Source organism: Lates calcarifer, linkage group LG23 (assembly GCF_001640805.2).
Source record: "Lates calcarifer isolate ASB-BC8 linkage group LG23, TLL_Latcal_v3, whole genome shotgun sequence".
NCBI classification, from domain to species: Eukaryota; Metazoa; Chordata; class Actinopteri; family Centropomidae; genus Lates; species Lates calcarifer.
This window is the reverse complement of record NC_066855.1, coordinates 10,444,599-10,462,563: the sequence shown is the minus strand read 5'-3', so window position 1 is coordinate 10,462,563 and position 17,965 is coordinate 10,444,599. Positions and strand designations below refer to the sequence as shown.

At 41.3% G+C, this 17,965-nt stretch overlaps 1 protein-coding gene across 1 annotated transcript; it reads right to left on the bottom strand.

Annotated features, from left to right (window-relative positions):
* Positions 1 to 71: 71 nt before the first annotated feature.
* LOC108898731 (integrin beta-3-like) lies at positions 72 to 15,528 on the bottom strand. The gene is given in 16 exon segments (XM_018698738.2): positions 72 to 375; positions 933 to 1,099; positions 2,893 to 3,012; positions 3,306 to 3,406; positions 3,502 to 3,625; positions 3,628 to 3,723; positions 7,675 to 8,107; positions 9,276 to 9,410; positions 9,890 to 9,979; positions 10,968 to 11,063; positions 11,206 to 11,367; positions 11,624 to 11,786; positions 12,953 to 13,205; positions 13,420 to 13,624; positions 14,292 to 14,377; positions 15,341 to 15,528. Coding segments are annotated over 16 exon segments (2,457 nt in total). The 5' UTR covers positions 15,498 to 15,528; the 3' UTR covers positions 72 to 306.
* Positions 15,529 to 17,965: the final 2,437 nt, after the last annotated feature.

Genomic DNA, 17,965 nt, shown 5'->3' with positions numbered 1-17,965 from the left:
AAACATTAGTTGACCCTACATCACTTTTTTAAAATAGATTTTTTCCACCTACCCTCAGTGAAATCCAGTCATGTGGATAGTTTTGGTTTTATTTGCCAAGGAAACATTAAACAATATCTTACTTATCAGTGTAGTATAAGTTGATGTTTATGACAAGTCCCTGAAAAAAATCTGCCCTCAGAATCATTTCTACATATTTACAACAAATAATTATTAATTATCGTCTTGTGACAGTAGAGGCCTGCACATGATTCGGTGCCAAAGTCCATCATTTCCTCCTTTATTCTTCAACCCCGTTCAGTAGCATCAGTCTTTTCCTCTGTATGTGATGTTTGTGAAGGTCGAGGTGGCTCCTTTGTAGAGAGGATTGTGTCCCTGTTTGTCAAAGACACAAAAAGGGTCGCATGTTAAGGTCCAGTTTGACAGACACAAATATATTTACCTTGAATTTGTGCCTTATATTTTCACTTCCGTTATTCAGTGAGTATCCTAAAAGTACTATGATTCTTTGTGGTTTCAGCCCTTTGGGATTTGGGTGTGTTTTTGAGGCCACAAAGAGGCCTATTACCAGTAAAGGCTAATTAGCATCAGCTAATTTGAACCCAGCCCTTCCGCTGGCTGGCCTTTGTTCTGCTGGGAGTAACAGCATGCTACAAAGATAATAAAAAAACATCTTCAGGAAACAAGAGCGAAGAGACTGTGTGTGTGGCCTAATGTGTGCGTGTGTAGACACATTTGTGTGGCAGTTTTAAAAAAGAGTCCAAAGGGGAATTCTCAGGTATAATGTGTATTTTATAAATGTCTAAACTTTGAATTAAAAATGTAAAACTAGAATTGCATTGATTTCACTCTATCAAACAAACACTACATTCATAATCCAACCATCTCAGAACATGTTAACGCACGCGCCAGCTCAGACTAAATTCACTGACCGTGTCCCACTTGGCACGCGCACGTTCTTCCTCAAATTTGGCAAACTCCCGTCTGTCATGGATAGTGACCAGCAGTTTCCAGATGAGCAGAGCCGCCAGGCCCAGGAACAAGATGGCTCCTGCGACTGACAGAAGCACCACCAAAATGTCTGGACCCTTGGGGCAGTCTGGATGGCAGGAGGAAGAGATAAAGGAATGAGTAGCATAGATGCACGAGGAGATGATAAGCCAGAGGTCGGGCCAAAGGAAGTCTGATTTCAGAAGGGTGTTTCCTCCCTGTCTCGTCCTTCACTCATATGGATGTTGCTTTTAATGCAGCTCAACTCTTCTGCTAAGTGCTATGACTTTCCTGATACAGGAGTGTACCACTGTCATACAGAGAACAGTAATATTGCCACCTGTCACGCTGGCACACATAAGGCATTAAACCCAGTAGCGCGGTTCCTTATAGCATGAAGAAGTAATGCAAGAGAACAAGGGCAGCATAACAATGATGAACAGAGGGCAATGGGACTTTTAAATACCAAAGAGGAGAGTGGAGGATGGGCTGAAGTGGAAAACAGTAACCTCACACAGCCAGGCCACAAATCTCCCATCTCTCACTGTGGCCTGGCACAACTCAACAGGAATCTGATTTGCACAGCTTAAAGAAGGCTTCACAACAGATGACTGACAGTCCTCTCTTTCACAGAGTCATTAACATGAGGCCCTCCTACATATAACTGGAATAACACATCGCTTGTGATGTGTGCTCTCCTTTTCCCATGATTAGCTGTTCTGGAAAACTAAATTAACCACCAAATATGATTCTGAATACACTTGAAGGGAGTAATAGACCACAGGCTGTTGAATCATTCTTCAGCTGCATGTTTAAATAGTTGTTTGGGAGTTTTAGGAAGAAGTCAAGTCATCATGTCAACACTCTCATTAGTTCACTGATTGGTTTGGCCTCTTGTTTCCAGGCTTAATGGATTCTCTTCTCTGCATGTTTTCCAAACTCCAGTTTTGTTGCAAAAACCTAAATAGACTTTAGACTTAGACTTAGACTAGAAATTAGACTTTTAAAGACTTATTTTCTGGGTCTACCAATATTGTAACAGTTTTGATTTCTGTGCTTTTCTTGTTGGTTTGAAGTGGTGGTACTGCATGTACAGACATACGAGGATGGTAGCGTTAGGTAACCTTTTGGGGGGGGTGTGAACTTTTACAGCCGACATCAAAGCTTTCCTCTTCTTCCCCTCGCCTCATTTTTACTTTTTTCTATTTACTGCTTTTCAGCTGACCTTGTTGATCCTTATAACTACTAACATAACGACTTACAAGATTTTATATTATTTATCAACTTCTAGATTAGACATAAGCTCAGTCGTCTGTAAGACGGTGTGTATTTTCTGTCTTTCTTATCTGTTTTCTTTCTCCTTCATAATACAGTGTCATGTTTCCTTTTTAAAAAATGTCTATCCCTTTCTTTTGCTTACTTAGCTTCCTCTCTCTCCCTCTCTCGCTTTCCTCTCGAGGATATGTGGAGTCAGCGGGTTCCTCGAGGAGCTGGGCAGCTGTTTACGACCCTCTTTGACACGGCGGGGTGCACTGTGTTCAAGGCAAATTTTTGGTGCACTTCTCTGCTACCCAGTTGTGCCTAAATTAAACACACACATTCATTAAAGGCAGACCCGAGGACAGGTTTTTTCTGCGGGTACTGGTGGTGGTCATTAAAGGCTGTTTTATCGCCCCACACGCTTTCTATTTGGCCACTTAACAAGCACATGAAGGGCATGCAGCAGGGAAGTGACAACCTGTGCTTCAGTGTAGAAAAAAACACTGATTTCACAAGGTAAGGAACGCGACTCACATTAGACGTAGACATTTGATCCTTTGTTAAAATCAAAAATAGTGATTAGATCAACTTTAAATGTTTGTTTGTTGGGTCAGGTATCCGTGTGGGACAGATCAGGCTTACCTGGCTCTTTGACGACAAACAAGATGGACTTGCCACTGGCATCTTCATAGTACTGGAAACGCTCCACGCAATCATCCTCATCTTTGTACGTGCAGTTCACAGCATTCGTATCATGGAGCACTGCATGAAAAATTAAGAGAAAATGGTCCATCATCCTCTTTTATCTATAATGGATATCTTCTTTAGAAAGCAGCTTAATTCACTGAGTTTTTGGTCTTGTTTGTGAGATTTAAATTGAGTTTTAATAGCTCCAATCTTTTGAAACTCTCTTTGAATTTCACCTCACTATTTCATTCACTTTCATTTCATTCACTAGAGTTAGCTAACATTAGTGAACATTAGGTAGCTGATATAACTGAGCTGCTCTGCAGACCTCATCATGACCTCTTTTCTTATTCTATTGTGCATCTCACCTAATTCATCCACAAGCTCGATCTCATCCTTGCAGATTCGAGAGCAGGTGTTGTCCTCAAACAGTTTGCCCCTCTTGAAGTGCTTACACTCCACACACTCTCTGGAAGAAGAAAAACATAGGCCATCAGTTCATTTCAAGTAGCTTATTGGATATATACTTAAAAAAAAAAAAAGTTCATCTGTACGCAGACTCACTTCTTCATGGTACAGGCGTCAGGGCAGGTGGGGCATTTGTCACATGTGGCCCCATACGCACCGGGCTGGGTGCACTCGCAGGCCCCACACACACACTGGCCTCTACCGCTACACAGCAGACCCAGGTTGACATACAGGTGTCAGTACGCCTGGAGCAGTTACAGTTCTCACCCTTCCAGTCCGGTGCACACTGACAGAAGCCGCAGTTACAGACGCCGTGGCCTGGGAGGGAAGAAGGGATAGGGAAAGTTAAAAAAATTAAAATGAGATAGACGGTTTACCTATCAGGCTCATCTACTGTGGAACCTGCTTCCAGTTTGGGTCGGGCAGATACCCTCTCCATATTCAAGAACAGGCTTAAAACTTTCCTTTACAATACAGCTTTTAGTCACGGCTGACTCAGGTTTGTCTGAACCACACCCTAGTTATGCTGCTGTAGGCCTAGACTGCCAGGGGATGTCCCATGATGCACTGAGCTCCTCTCTCACCCTCCTTCTCCATCTGTATATATTCACATCTCATAAATGCATTTTGCTAACTCGACATCTTCTCTTTCCTGTGGTTTTGTTTCCCTCCTCTCTCCTTTGGAGCTGTAGAGTCTGGATTGACCTAATGACCCTGTGTTTACTGTCACTAAGCGCTTGCTCATGGTTGAAGTTACTGTGTCTCTGTAAATAATAATATAAAGAGTACGGTCTAAGTGCCCTGAGATAACTTCTGTTGTGATTTGGCACTGTATAAATATAACTGGCTTGAACTTAAAATCATAACCATAACAACTTAAATGCTCATGTTCCCAACACTTGATTCAAAATTAGACATAGACATTTTTTCGTCCATGATTTATGCACATATTCGGTATGTGCTCAGTCCAGTGCTTAAATGAAATTACGAGGGGGGCGTGATGGTAGTTGGGAAAGAGGGAGGAAAACGGCGGTAGAGCTTAGCGGTTGACATGAGTGTAATTTCAACAGTTGTTCATCGTTTGTTTTGAACAAATTTGTTTTGATATATTCAGTATCAGCTTGTTCTAACTTTTCACAGAAGGTATATCAGTGAAACATCTAATCCTGTGTTTTTATGGCTTTGTTATTCCATAAAATGGAAATGTTACGCAACACGTACAAATTCCCCCAAACACATACATGAGTATCTTTGGAAACTTTGGGAACTCCACTAAAATTGAAAATAAAAGTTTGTGGGCTTCAACGACGTTTGGGGGGGCAGATTGGTGGCGGTTAGTGAGGGGGTTATGAGCAAATTTACCACAAGCCTTTGTCATTCCTTTGTCTTATTTTCCTGTTGCAGTGGCATGTTGTAACTTTGAGGAGTTGAGGAAATTCTACCATTAATTTTCAAAATCAATGCTGGCCTTGGTAAAGTCCAGTTATAGGTGTGTGTTACCATGTTTTCATTGAACACCAACAGTGTGTTTACATCCAATCCAAATGTTACAAGTCTAATTTTTTCAGTGGTTTCGTACACCCTTGGTGTTTGATCCCTAACACTGGAAAGCAGAAGTGGTAAGTCATGTTCCTGCGACTAAAACCCATTTCATTGTGTGCTTGTGGTGTCTGGAGGGCTTTTATTTTTGGCTGCATGATTCAGTGCATGTGTGAGTGAATTTGTGTGCGTTTGTTGTTATTCTGTGTATCTATGTGTGCGTATATGAGTGTGCATGCCAATTAGAGAGTGACACTGCAGAAAACATTGCGGCCTATCGCTGCCAAACAATGCCCAGATAAACAATGAGACAGGAAGCTGCTTGGAACAGCCTGACTGGATAAAAGATGATCCACAAATAAACTGTCATTACCGCTTGACCACAGGACCGTTGGCTTTTAATTAGACCATTCTGCGGGGGAAGAGGAATGGTCCTTGCACTGAATCAGATATTTCAAGACAACAGCAAACCATGTTTTACACACAGAACATTTCCAGTACTCTCCCACTAGGCCCTTTTCTGCCCAAACATGGGTTTATTTTTAGCTCTTATTACACCACACCAGCCAATGAGTAAGCAGAGAGGTATTTTCATGTTAATCTATGGGCCTTGGGGAATATAGCAAAACATTTCTCTGAGTGCAGCAGGGTGGGGGTGAATGATATATGAGATCTGACGATGTGATGAAGGCAAAAAGCAGTCGGTGCCACAACTTTGCATTATGCAATTAACAGTACTCAATTAAAATATCCCCAGAGCAATATCATTAATTGTTCATGTGTTTTAACTACTATTACATAACAAAGAGGAATTGCCTCAGTAATGTGGAACACTTGACAGAGGCCTCTAAGTTCAGACACTATAATCTCTATTCTATGTACTTCACGCACGCAGTTTAAGCAGCATAAAAACTACAAATAGGGGGAAACAGCTAGGCTCCCTCGAAAATTATTTTTATGCACAGATTAAACAAGGAGATAAATGTGTTAATGAGTGAGCTTTAGTAGTGTTAGCTGATCAATTTGTTAGGTTAGCTACTTCCCCCTGCTTTGAGTCTTTATGCTAAGCTAGCTTCATTTGTGCTACATCCATGCATTGTGAGCAAATGGAAAACATCCCATTATTCTGACATGGGAACATTCACACATTATTCTAAGATTGTTACCCCACTGCTAACTTTATAGTCACGCCAGATAAATTGCCTAAATTTGCTACTTGTGTTGTTTTTGTGGAGGGACATTAACAATTGAAAAACAGTGTATAGCTCCTTTAAAATTGTTAACATTGTTGATTGGATTTTAAAGATACATTAACTGCCAGTGAGTGTGACTTTGTGGACTTCTTGTTTGTTGCTAGTGGGATGTCATATCTGGAACAAACCTGATTTCTCTGACATGAAAGAATGTAACTTTCAGTAATAAAAGCAAATGAGCTGCTATCAGAAAAAACTCTAAAGCTTACTTTACTAATCCCAGACTGAAAAGTCACTCATAAGAGCTCAATTACAAGCCCCAGGGTAACATCATGTGTTTTGACTTGATGACATATTGTCTCTCTTAAAATACTATGAGAGGAGGAGGATCATGCTCTGAGTTAAAGCTCTTAACGGTTACCAAAATACAAACTTCATTCCCACTGTTTAAAAGAAGAAAAGTGAGAGTCCCTTCTGACTGGAGAAAAGCTACTGTCTGACTTGAAAAAGCTTTCTTGCATGCATGAGTCCTGCTGAACTCTGCCAGTACAAAAGCTTGGCTTGGGCTGACACAAACATACAGCCTGAGCTTGTGCACACACACACACACACACACACAGCGCACACATCACACCATTATGTTTATTGTGAATGGAGCCCATGTCCCGGGCAGGGGGGAGCGTTGTTATTGTATGTAATTCTTCCCAGATGAGGTGGGTGGCAAGTCGGTGTGGTGAAGGGGACTGCCAACCCCCGGCTGCAAAGGTACTCACGTTCTCTGAAACCCTACCACACACACACACCACACACACACACTCACTGTTTATGATAAGTCAGTTGGCCATTTTAACCTCCCTCACCTTTCAGTTATGCTGTGTTTGCCATGTTTATGGTGCAGAATGTAAAAATCATGTAAAACATTTGGAAAATTATACATAGAGTTGGATGAGAGGACTGACACCCCTCTCATATCTATCCATTGAATATGCTATAGCCAACACCCACTTAACTTAGCATAGCATAAAGACTGGTAACCGGGGGAAGCAGCAGACAGTGACATTTTATTGTAGCATTACCTTTAAATGACTTGTTTTCTCAGACCAGCACAAATGGGATATAAAACACAGAGAAGCAGCAAATTCTCGCATTAAGTGTGAAGTAGTAACCCATGAATGTCTGCCATTTTTGCTTGATAAATGGTTGAAGTAAAATGCCAAATTCTCTTGTTCCAGCTTCAGCTTTTCCAGTGTGAGGAGTTGGTGATTTTTGTCAGTCTTCCTACAACTGTAAAGCAAATGTTGTTGTGTTGTGTGAGACACCATGGGCTGTTTGACATTTTATAGACAAAAGGGAGAATATAACTGGGAGATGAATTGATAATGAAAATGATCATTAGTTGCACTCCTAGTTTTCAATTAGGTTTCTGTAAGTGGACAAATTTATTAATCATCTTATTGGTTTAGACCTGCTCATTCATCTTCAGATGCTCAAGAAAATTAATTACACAAGAAATGTTATCCTCTTTCTAAGATCTTACCTGAGCAGAGTTCCCCCTTGTAGCGGAGGCAGTTGAAGTCGTCGCACTCGCACAGCTTGCCCCAGACTTTCCCAAAGTCACTGCTGTGACACACACACTGGCCGCACACACAGTCTCCGCGGCCGCTGCAGATGGCGGAGTGGGGCCCTCCGGAGCTGCAGCGGTCTTGCTCTGTGGGATTATAGTCGCCCTCTGCGCACTCACAGTGCGGCCCCAGGCGACCCGGGTGGCACAGGCAGATGCCGCACTCGTAAGTGCCGTTGCCTTGGTTACACTTGGGGCTGTTGGGCTGGGCTTTGGCCTGGCACTTGCAGTCGCACTCGAAGGTGACGGTGATGGAGAGGGAGTCCTTGAAGCCCACAGGCTTGATGATGAAGGTTTTCTTCTTCTGTTTGGGGCAACCACGAGCTCTGGCCTCAACAGTGAAAGAGACCTGGGTGAGAGGAGGGAATGGGAATTGTACCACGTCAAATTTTGGATGTTTTAGGTTCAAACAAGTATCTATTTAAAGAGGCAGAGTAAGAGTGTCTCACACACATACACTGTATCACCCTGGTGTAGATTACCTAGCATGTAAAAGAACTTTAATGGTTCACCTGGTGTTCATTTAATGGCTGCTCTAATTTTCAGCATTATCTAATCAGTGTTGGCAGAAACAGCGCAAAGATGTGACATGGGGAATGCCTCCATATGTATTTAGTCAAAGTAATTGTTCATTCAACATTGTATCCAAATCTGGTAAATGTCCAAAACAGGGCAGTTACTACATCTGGTGAAACAGCCATATATGGAAGAAATAAGAGGAGCTGAGGCAGGGAGAAAGAAATGTGTGGAGGCCAAAAAATGTCACCTGGAGTGAGGAGAGAAGAGGGAAAAGAGCCAGTGAAGCTGTGATAAAGAAAAAATGCAAAAGAGGGACAGAGAGAGAAGTCTTTAAGCAAACAATCTGCTATAAATTGAGCGGGCAGAAGTAGTATGGAAAGACATGAAAACATCAACTAAGAAAGATAAGTTCTGCTCCATGTCTTTCCATTATCTGAACAAGGGAAAATCCCACACTGTCGATTGCAGCAGGACGGGAAATGGAAAGAGACCAAACAGACAATGAAAAATAGCACATGGAACTAACATGTTATTTTAAGAATTAAGACATTATTACAGCCCCGACTCCTGTGGTATTTTTAAACCACAGAGATAAGACAGACAGTGAAAAAGTTGGCATTAGAGCTGTTAGCTGTTAGTAACACAGTTACTCATTTAGCCTATTGCGTCCTTAAAACTCAGTTTCTTAGCATTAATTTATACTTGTGAAGTAATCTCAGTTATCCAGTCTTGTTACAGGATGCAGAGTAACAAAGAAACTACACTACCCAGTGGATTTATCTAAACTGTGTTTCATATTGAATGTGAGACATGTCTTGCCAAGAGAGAGTATTTTTGACTCCTTGGACAAGAATAAGCAACTCACAAGTAGATTCATTTTCTTAATCACAGAGGAAGATGCTGACTGTTGATACAAGTATTGTATTGGGGTATTGGGTATTGGGGTAACTTTACAGGTACCTCTCTTTTCTAAAAGACTTAAGTTCTGCAGAACTGACCGTATCTCCTATTTTGAGCCCAGAGCAGGACTTGAGGCCAGGGATGACTTCTCCATTCAGACAGGTGGCGTTAAAGGACAGGGACAGCTCCTCTGGGACGCCTTGAAGCTCCAGCTCCACCTTGGAACGGATTTTCTGGAAACAAAAGAAAATAGTAGAGAGCACAGACACATGGAAGCGTGAGTAGTACAGTCCTGCATCATGAGGCCAAAATCATGTACAAGTAAATGAATTTCCTTCTCTGATTACATGCAGGCCTTTATATGCAGTGTTTATTTGGGTGTACAGATACATAACTGCACACATCAACCACATGCTCATATGCTCATATGCGCACCCGTAAAAACACAAAAATTACAACCAAGATTTACAATAAAGTCAATTTTGAGCTCATTAACCTGTTCTCTGCATAATAAACCTGAATAACACATAAACACTCAGGAGTCTCCTACATTTGCTCCGCTTCACTCTTTGGCCACTGTGTGGAACTTCTGCTAAGACTTTGGCTCGACTTTGTGTGTGACTCAGACACAGTGGGTGTGTGTCAACAAACACATGTCATCCCCTGAAACACTGTCTAGCCTCGGGTGTGTGTGTTTGTGTGTAACACTTACAGCGTAGGCCTTCAGGATGAGCTGAATAACGTTGCCCGAGTCGTTGGACAGTGTTCCTACTGTGGTGCCAGGAATCAGCTCACTGTAGTTCTATAAGACAGAGACAAACAGACTTGAGGACTGTTGTGATCCTGCACAGTCAAATCAACTATTTCTAAAAGAATTAATAGTCACTAATGTATCACCAGTTACAAATATACACCCTTCAGGACCTGCCAAATTTTGTAGAACCATGTGACAGTGTAATGTAATGTTCCTACACATGGGTCAAAAATTTAAAACCTGTTCATGTCACACAATGACTAAATATACTAATAAATATAAATTCCTTTAAAACATTAAAATACAATAAAAATAAGAATAGAAAATAGATAATAATAAAAAATAGACTTTATAAATTAAGTCATTTTCACTTTTCTCGTTATATAATTGAAAGGAACATTAACGGCATGAAAAAGCAAAACAAGTACAAAAAAGGAAGTTAAGACATTTCACGCTGGTTGCATTAGTTTCTCTGGATTCTCATCATAACTGTATGAGAACGTTATGAGAGTTGCACCAAACCTTCACTGTTATATTGTCACACCCTAACAAAGCAGAAGTGTGACACACCCTAATAACTCATACTGTTCAATAGTCCTTGACCTGATTTCTCAAGCAGTTTGATACTATTTACATCAGCAGCCACAACTGTACATTTAATACTCCTTTATGTAGACACACTTCAACAGCTGGTTGTAACATTTTGAGAAAATCTGAGTTTGTATCTTGCTGTGTCTGAACAGTGTATAATGGTGATTAATTTTGATTTTCCATTCTTCCAATGCAGGATCCAAGAATCGCAGTTTAAAACCAGTGAGGTTTGGAGAACTTCAGTTAAATGCTACAGTATGTTCAAGAGGAGATGATTACAGACTGAGGTTTGTCATCTTCTCAGTTTCAGTTGAAAAACATTGATTTATATATTTCTATTCTTCAGAATTGGTCACTGAACTGTTCAGTATTTTGTCTGTGAAAGTCCTGACATGAACTTGAACAGAATGAAAGGCTGAATGTGTGAAACTGCAGACTTCCTGACCTGGTACAGAGGAACCACAGGGTTGGTGACAGCAAAGATGAGGTTGATATTGTTCTCTGACATCTTCTCTGTGATCAGAGCGAGAGATGGGTAATCCTGTGGGGCCAAACAGGGTGGTGCGGTTAAACACTGAAATGCTCCTATTCATAATGCATATTTAAACACTTTCATTCTCTCTCACGCTGTCTCTGTCTACTGTCTGCTGCACACCAAACACACACTTACAGTATACACTAACCATGGTGGTAGACATGCTGTAAATATTGTCAGAGTTGAGGTGGCACTGCCCATCGTTGGGTTGCACGATTCCTGCCAGGCGACCATCCAGAGCCACGTGAGTCTTAGCATCCGAGGTGAAGATCAGGAGGTGGGAAGCGCCGGGACGCCAGCCGATCTGCTCCTGTTTCCCATCAAACCACATATGAGAGGAAGACAAATAAAAAAAAATATTTCTCACTTTAATTTGCACTGCACTCCAAAATTGAAAAATTAGTGCTCTGTTTTTAATCTAGCTCTTTGGGAAATGCTGAATTGTTTATATAGTATAGTTGTATAGTGTACATGACAGAGGAGAAAAAGAATGTACAACAGAGTCAGAGTTATGTGTGTGAAACAATGTGTTTATGTGTTTGTGCACATGCAGTCTGCCTCTCCACCTTGCACACAGCAGCCTGGATGATGGCATCAAAGCCTCCCTCCGGGGCATCGCGGTTCCTGGACACCATCTGCTTCTTCACTTCTTCGGTGAAGCGGCCCACTTCCTCCGTCAGAGACAGAACGTGTTTGTAGCCAAACTGGGGCAGACAGGTGTTGTTAATGCTGTCAATCAAACAGAGACCAGTTCATGCAGTCATTTATTCATCTGAACATCTGTTCAGCCTATAGACCATTGAAAAAAAACCCCACAAAAAATCAAAAGCTCTCCAATTATGTATAATATATGTGATTTCAGGGAGGTTTTGATGGGATAAATACACTGCCATACCTAGCCATGCCACTATTATGGTTAAAACAGGTGAAACACATTGTATTTAGAGCTGTTTCTCCTGGGCTTCATTCAGTTACAAAAGGCTCTTCTGCGCTGTGACTGAACCTCTCTGTCTCCCTGTATTTCACACTACCAGGCCAAAATTCTCCTTTTGTCTTATCTGTTATCAAAACATTCCTGGAGGTCCTGATATCGGCAGACTGTGTGTAAGTAAATGCCCCCGAGGGATCTTAAACCACCAAGTCCACCTCAGAGCAGCCTTCGGACGGGGGTTACAGCAGCTTACGCTGGGACGCTGTTACCTACCAAGCAGATCACCTGCGGCTGATTCAGAGCAGCTGACCAAGCACTACAGGGAGCCACTGTAAGCCTTTAACAAGTGCTGTGACGCCGGGCCCTGCCTGTGTTTTTACTCAGCAACGCTGTGTTTAAAGGTGTCCTCACTAAAATGACATCATCAGCATAATGAAGCTACTTTCCACACGCAGACATAAACAGCCACTGAAATCAACACCAGTATTAGTGTAAAAATCTACGAATGCAGCCACTAAAATAAACTTTCCATTACAAAGAGGTCTGGAATCAGTTTAGATACATGTGTAGCAACAAGGAAGCAGGTTAAGGAGGCTAATCCTGATGTTCCTGTAGTCATTAAGTGTGGCCAACTTTTATTTTGAAAGCAAATTCGACATTTTAGGAAATATATTTATTTGTTTTCATTTATATTTTGAACTAATGTCTCTAAAAAATAAAGGGAAATTAGAAACCAACTCAGATCATTTTCCCCTTTACACTAGAACGAGATTAAATATGAGCAAATATAATTGATACTAGAGGAAATAAAATGGTTGTAACTGTGACAATAACTTGTTAAATATCATGGTCAAAGGTGTGTCAGTGTGAAGTGCATCAGCAATTGCAGGAACATTTACATCATTTTTCCCTATTTTGTTCAAGTTGGCTGCATGAACAAACACAAGCACTTTTCAAATATTACCTGTAGCAGGGGTTCTTCACAGCCTCTTTGGGGGAGATGTACATGTAAGGCGAGAGCGGCTTGTCCACAAAAGCCCCAAAGCCCATGCGGAGGTTGCTGGTGGTGCGGTTCATGGCCTCAGCCAGGCCTTTGCCCAGTGTCCTCAGACGGAAGAGGTCGTCATTCATGGAGTAGGAGAGGTCCATGAGGTAGTAGAGATCCACGGGGTAGTCCTCCACCTGACGCACCTTCACCGTGAAGACCTTGGCATCATCTGGGAAACATGATAAAGACATGGCTCTTACTATACTCAGATTTTAGCAAGAAACATGAAGCTGTGGTGGCCAAACCTTGGATAAACAATGCAGAGAAAACAGTTTAACTTATTTCCTGAGTCACTTCCCTCTAAATCAAAACACATTCTCTATTTACTTCAGCATGTCTGAAACTCAGTTCCCATCTCTTCCAACCAAACTGAGAGAGCCAACCTGGCCTCAGGGTGATGTGGAGTTTCTGGGGCTTGATCTGCGTGACATCCTGCGTGGCCCCTGCCGCTTTGTTGCTGAGGGGCCGGTCCTCGATCACCTGCAGTTTGCTTGTTGGAGACTCCACTGCTGACGGAGCGCAGCCAGCTTCCACCAGGGTATTCTTCAGGTCACAGCGGGAGGAAGTGGCAACTCCCTGGCCAAAGTCCTGACAGAAAAACGCAGACATTTTTCAGGGGGGGAAAAAAAAGTTTCCAGCAGCCTCTTCACTGGTGTGGAAGTACTTTAAATTGTCAGACAGTTGTTTGTTGTCAGAATTCCCATCTGTAATAATTATGTGTTGAGGAAGAAGAGCATATTGGATTCATTTGAGGGCTAAACTGTAACAGGGATGAAAAAGTACAGAAATGGCACAACATTATATTTTGATTAAAGAATCTCCTGGAAATAAGAAACACTCCTACATCTATTCAACAAACTCTGGACTTAAAGGCAAATTCCACCTTAAATTAAAATGAACCTTCTTATCTGAACACCCTCAAATATTTCAACCAGTGCTTTTGAACACAAAGAACCAGAGCACCAGAGTATGCTGAGGTCATCCTAGGAGAATTCTGTTGAGCTCACTAACAGACTGAGTTTTACAATATTAAATCATTACAGTCACTAAAGTTTGAACCAGAAAATATGACTGTATCCCCATGCAGTCACAGGATGTCAGTCATCATAACTTAAGTGCCAGGAATCAAATCAAAACCCAAACACAAGTACACAGAGTATTATGTGCATTTTATGGTCTCAGTAAAAGCAATGGTACATCTGCATGACTTCCTCTTAATCAGATTACTTGGCTAATAAGTGGAACAGAAACTCACCTCCTGGAAGCACCACGCACAGCTGGGGTGCACAGCCAGACACTGCTTGCATGTGCTGGCTCCTCTGGAGGTGCAGACGTTTGAAGCTAGAACCACAAGAAAAATTATTTTTCTGAATTAAGTTTTTTTTTTTCATCTATACAGGATTTCTTTGAGAAAATAAAATCATTTGAAGAATTTCCATTTTCTGCTACTTTACACTTTTACTCTTCAACATTTCAGAGGGAAATATTGCACTTCTTACTTTTTTTTATCTTGTAGTTACTTTTCAAATTAAGATTTCATTGAAATAAATAAAACACAGGACAAACTTTTAAAGCACAGTACAACTCTCTCTCATAAATTATCCAATATTTCACAGAAGGCTGACACATAAGTGGCAAAAATATGTTTATTTTTCTACTTTGTTACCAAATAATCATCTCATGGCCCCTCTCATTAATCTTGTGACCCTTTAGAGGGACTCACACCATAGATTGGGAATCACTGGAGAACCTAACTGTACATGAAGCACTTGACAATTTAGCCAGCTACAACAGCAAAAATTCTTCATACTCACTGATGCATTCACTCAAAACAGTTTAACAGTGTATTTATCAGTCACGGGGGTGTACTCTTAATTTGATACTTAAAGTACATTTATCTGCCAAATACTAATGTTTGTTGTGAACTTTTAAATGCATGGATTTAATTGTAATGGAGCATTTTTATATGTTGCATAGGTACTTTTATTTAAAGAAAATATCTGAGTATAACTTCCATCACTGAGTATAGGTGATGAAACTATTTATTCTGTACAAATGATGTGTCCTTGTGCATTCCCACCTTTTTACAGGCTGTCAGTTACTGACATAAAGCTCCAATTCTCTAATCTGAACAAACATCTTGTGTCCAAGCAGCACTTTGAGAGAATCATTTTTAAAGTCTTAGCAGAGTTGAACATTTCCCTCCAGACCGCCAAAAATGCAACATGTGTCTCCCCTCTGGAAGCATTCTTGGCTACAAAAGCAAAAAAACATAAACACAGCAGAAGACAAATTATAACTTACCGCAAACTTGTGTTACTCCAGTAAAGATCAAAACACACATCCACAATAGCCCCTGCGCCGGGAGAGCACCCATCCTGGTGCGGGCTCTGTGAGGAAAGAGCCTGCCAATGAGATGTGTTGCGAGTACAAGCAGGAGAACAAGGGAAAAAAAACTCATCTGCAATCGCCACAACTCCAAATAGAGTCAAATGTTTTAGAGCCACCCCCTACTCCACATCCATGCCTCTCGTTATTATACTATTAAATGCAGAGGGCGGGGAAAGTGCAGCATCTACAGCCTGAGGTATGAGTTTAGAGGCTTCAGTTTTGGTGTCTGAGCATCAAACGTGCCATTGTTGTAGCAGCTGCAGCATTGTTGTTGTGTAGTCTGGCATGTGTTGAAAAAATTCTTCTGCCGAATATCGCATGTAATATTCACACATCACAAAAATGTGCATATAAACACATTTTAGTTAAAAGAAAAAAAATAGTAAAAGTGATCAAATGTCAGTGTACTCTCTCGACAGACTGAAAAACTGTAGGTTACATTTGCTCAACCACTGAATTAAAGCGTGTAGGCTTTGTTGTGTTACGCAAAACGGCAACAGACTTAATGTAAAGTAACTTATAGTCAAGTTTATGTGAGGTTTACTTGAGTAGCTGCACACCGCCCACTAATGGACATAACCTGTAATGACAGGTGGCACCAAAACTACTGCACACCTTGGTAAGTGTGCACACTATAGCTGCAGGGTGTACTTGGGGGGGCTATTTTCTTTTATTAATGCTACAATAACCACTCAAAAAATGTTGTGAAAATGAAGCTTGGTCTGATAACAGTCCTATATATAACAATTTAACTGAATGGTCAAGGTTGTTCTCATTAAACACACATCTGGTTGTTGTTTGTAATAAAGTTTGTGCTTTTGGAGGTACAAACAGTCCCTGTTGGCTGATTTCTGGCTGAATTTCTTCTTTCTCTTTCAATAAGTCTTTCAGTGAATATAAATTGCACGAGAACCACAGTTAATATTTTGAATAAAGATTGTCAGTTGGCAGGAACATTTCCTCAAGCCAATGTAAATTAATCAGAGTGGTTATTTTCTTATAGGCTTTTATTGACGGTTTAATAATTGCAGCTACTAATAATTGCAATTTTTCTACAGCTCTTTGTTTTTCCTCTGCTCTGTGGAAGAAAGGAACATCTTGTTGCTCCAGGTAAACACTTCAGTCAAGGTAAGGCCTTTGCTGTTGTTTCATACTAACTTTTCTTTCAAAGACACAATAGATGTCATCCAAACAGTCCCATCACCCTGCATGATTGCTGTTTCCACAGCTGTAGTACCACTTCTATCCACCAGATGTCATTTTTCTACAATAAGCTGTATACAGAGCATTTGAAAGCACGTGAACGATGCTTCTACACGCATGAGGATCACACACTCCCTTTCTCATCTTCAGCTTCTTTAAAATCTTTCATTCTTTTGGCCTTGGATGAGGATGATTATGATCACTGAAGCCTACTGGTTGACTGGATCATGACATGAGGCTGCTTCAGTGGACACATGTAGAAGTAGTTTAGATAGTTAGCAGGCAGCAAGGGAACACTTTGTCTACTTTAGACACATGAACAGGATGATTTAGTTCAAGATTCTTGCACAGCTCTGCAGGTTTCATTATAATAGAAAATGTCTTTAGTCCTCAGTGTTTCCATTTGGCTGCACATTGACTTTAGGTTAAAATTCAAGGTGAATTCTTCAAGGTGATCCAGACTTAGTGCATGATGTTTTGACTTCAAGATGCAAGCTGAACTTGTCCTGAGATGTTTATAAAAATTCAGGGACAGTAGCTTAACTGAAGGATGTTTTGGGGGCATTTAGTTTTTGTTCTACAATTTCACTGGACTGAAAGTCACAGCTGAGAGTCGCTGGCATGGCAGTGAGATGTGAACTGGACTGGCGAGCGGCGCGGATCCTTGAGGCACGCCAGACAGACAGCAAAGCACAGGAAACACAGTCACCAGCAGTGACAATGAGGATTAGTCGAGAGCAGTCCCACTTACTTTAGATTGACAGTTGCAAGGGCAGTGATTGCATCTGCTGTGTAAATATGACGTAGTGTCAGCTTTGAATTTGAATGAAAATCAGTAACAGTCTTTCACTAAATTTATGTCTCTCCGTCCTTTACAGTGTCTGTCTTCCCTCTTCCTTTCTCCCTGCTTTCTCTTCATCCTCACTATCCTTTCTTTGTGTCTTTTTTGGCACTCCTCCTTTCTCTTAACCTCCAAATTGCTCAATTTTCCATCCTCAACTCTTTCTCTTGCTTCACCTTTGCCTTTTCCCCGGTCTCTTCTTTAGAAACTTCCGCAAGCAGTTGCACAACTTTCTGTGGGGAAAAAGCTCCTCTTTTCTCCAGCAGGTTTGATTGACAGCACCCCTTGCACACTCTGCAGTATGTTTGTGTGTGCGTGTGTGTGTGTGTGTGTGTGTGTGTGTGTGTGTGTGTGTGTTCGTTGGGGCTGGGGGTGCATGTGTCTTGGCATCAAACGGTGTCTTTTAGAAGTTTAATTGCAGCATTTGGTCTTTTCTTCTGCGGGGCCATAAGAGCATGTGTGGGTATGTTTTCCTACATGTGCGTGTATGAATG